Consider the following 1,978-nt stretch of genomic DNA (forward strand, 5'->3'; position numbering starts at 1 on the left):
GGGGGGAGTTGGGTTGCGGGCTGGCGGAGTTACATTTAAAAATCGCGTTCAAGTAAAAATAAATAAGAAAAGCGGAATCAATTCTGTGGCGCTCGTTGTTCAATCTGTGGCGCAGCGCCACACATTGGCCTATGTGTGGGAAACACTGGACGTCCAACCATAACTCAGCCTTCAGCTCCCACACCACGGGCCCCATATGCTCCCGGCTCCTCGGGCCCCCCCCCCCCCCCCCCCGCCGGTCCCAGACCCCCGGGCGCCCCCCCCCCCTCACCTCGCTGCCGGGCCCCAGCAGCCGGAGCTGCTCCAGGCAGTGGCGGGCCAGGCTGCGCAGCGCGCCCTCGGCCAGCAGCAGGTTCTCGTGGGGCAGGCAGACCAGGCTGAAGGCCAGGCTGCGCACGGCCAGCCACAGCACGCTGCGCTCAGCGGGGAACGGGTCCCCGGCCCGCAGCCGCTGCACCCCCGAGTCCGCCTCCAGCAAGGCCGTCGTCTCGTCGCCCGCCGCCGCCGCCGCCGCCGCCGCCGCCGCCCCGCCCGCCGCCCCCCCCCCCGCCCGCCGCCTCCCGGGACAGGGTGACGGCGCTCAGCACCTGCCTGAGGGCGGCGGGGGGGGAGGGGGGGGGGGTGGTACACGTTTACATTTCGACTGTCACATCAATCACAGCTTTTAGAACAAGACTGGAGACTTTTATGTTTGCTTTGGCTTTCTGCTGAATCTTAAAACCTACAATGCTTCTATTTTTTATTTTATTTGTAACTTTGCCTTTATTTTCTCACTTTCTAAAATTGCGTTTTTTTTTTAACTCTGCCTTTCTAAAATGTTTTTTTTTAACTTTGCCTTTATTTTCTATCTGTTTTACTTTTTACTCATCTATTATTTTCTTTTATTGTGTGACAGTGTTTATATGTGAAGCACTTTGAGTCTGCCTTGTGTATGAAAAGTGCGTTATAAATAAGGTTGCCGTGCCTTGCCTTGCCTTACACAACGGGGGGGGGGGGGTCACCTTTCTGAGATAACAGCCGTTTCTCAATTCACGTTCTCGTGTGTACTCATGTACTTGCGTTCTCGTGCGTACTCGTGTACTTCTGCGTTCTCGGTAAACGTCATCAGTGGTGGCCCAAGAAGCACTGTTCCAATTCCGAGTACGCGAGTACTGTCGTAAAACCCGTGTGTGTTCTCGATGCGTTCTCGATGAGGCCGTTCTACCGAGGACGCATCGGAGGTGACTCGTGTGGACTTGGGACCGTTAAATATCCCAGAATGCATCATCGAGTCCGCTGCTGTTGCAGGTGCGTACTCGCGTTCTCGGAAGTCCTTGTACTTGAAAGTCTGGACTTGCCAAGTACGTACTTCCAAGTCCGCGAGTACGTAGTCCGCGTACTTGGTATTGAGAAACGGCTAGAGTCTCAGTGGAACTACAGGTTAGAGGTCAGAGGTCAGAGGGGGCGGGCTCCACCACCCCCAGGTGCGGGCGGTGATTGGCCGTTAAGATCTCTGCCTCTTCTGACGTCGTCACAGCTAGGTGGACACGCCCACTTGTGATGTCAGAAGAGGCAGATTTTCAAAAGGGTTTGTGACGGCCGATCACACTCACCTTTAAGTATTATCATCACGATTATATGTCCTTTATGACCGCAACACGCAACTGGACAATTCTAAACAACAACTTTACACGACATGATTCCAGTAAGGGAGAGATCTCTCTCTCTCTCTCTCTCTCTTTACCACTCTCTCTATCTACCACTCTCCCTCTCTCCCTCTCTCTCCCTCTCTCTCCCTCTCTCTCTCCCTCTCGCTCTCTATCTACCACTCTCTCTCTCTCTCTTCCTCCCTCTCTCTCTTCCTCCCTCCCTCTCTCTCTCCCTCCCCCCCTCTCTCTCTCTCTCTCCCTCCCCCTCTCTCTCCCTCTCCCTCCCTCTCCCTCTCTCCCTCTCCCTCCCCCCCCCTCCCTCTCTCTCCTCACCTCGCCACCAGCAGCAC

The 1,978-nt window shown here is 55.8% G+C and overlaps 1 protein-coding gene across 1 annotated transcript in view; it reads right to left on the reverse strand.

The window, feature by feature from the left end:
• Positions 1 to 271: 271 nt before the first annotated feature.
• Positions 272 to 1,978, reverse strand: part of ap5s1 (adaptor related protein complex 5 subunit sigma 1) — a gene marked incomplete at its 3' end in the record, with an annotated part of 1,972 nt that continues 265 nt past the window's right edge. The window contains 3 exon segments of the mRNA XM_084489606.1: positions 272 to 547; positions 549 to 591; positions 1,962 to 1,978. The exon segment at positions 1,962 to 1,978 is cut by the window's right edge and continues 265 nt beyond it. Of these exon segments, the coding sequence (XP_084345732.1) occupies positions 272 to 547; positions 549 to 591; positions 1,962 to 1,978 (336 nt within the window).

The sequence above is a fragment of the Micromesistius poutassou genome, assembly GCF_964030765.1.
Source record: "Micromesistius poutassou genome assembly, contig: SCAFFOLD_6335, whole genome shotgun sequence".
NCBI classification, from domain to species: Eukaryota; Metazoa; Chordata; class Actinopteri; order Gadiformes; family Gadidae; genus Micromesistius; species Micromesistius poutassou.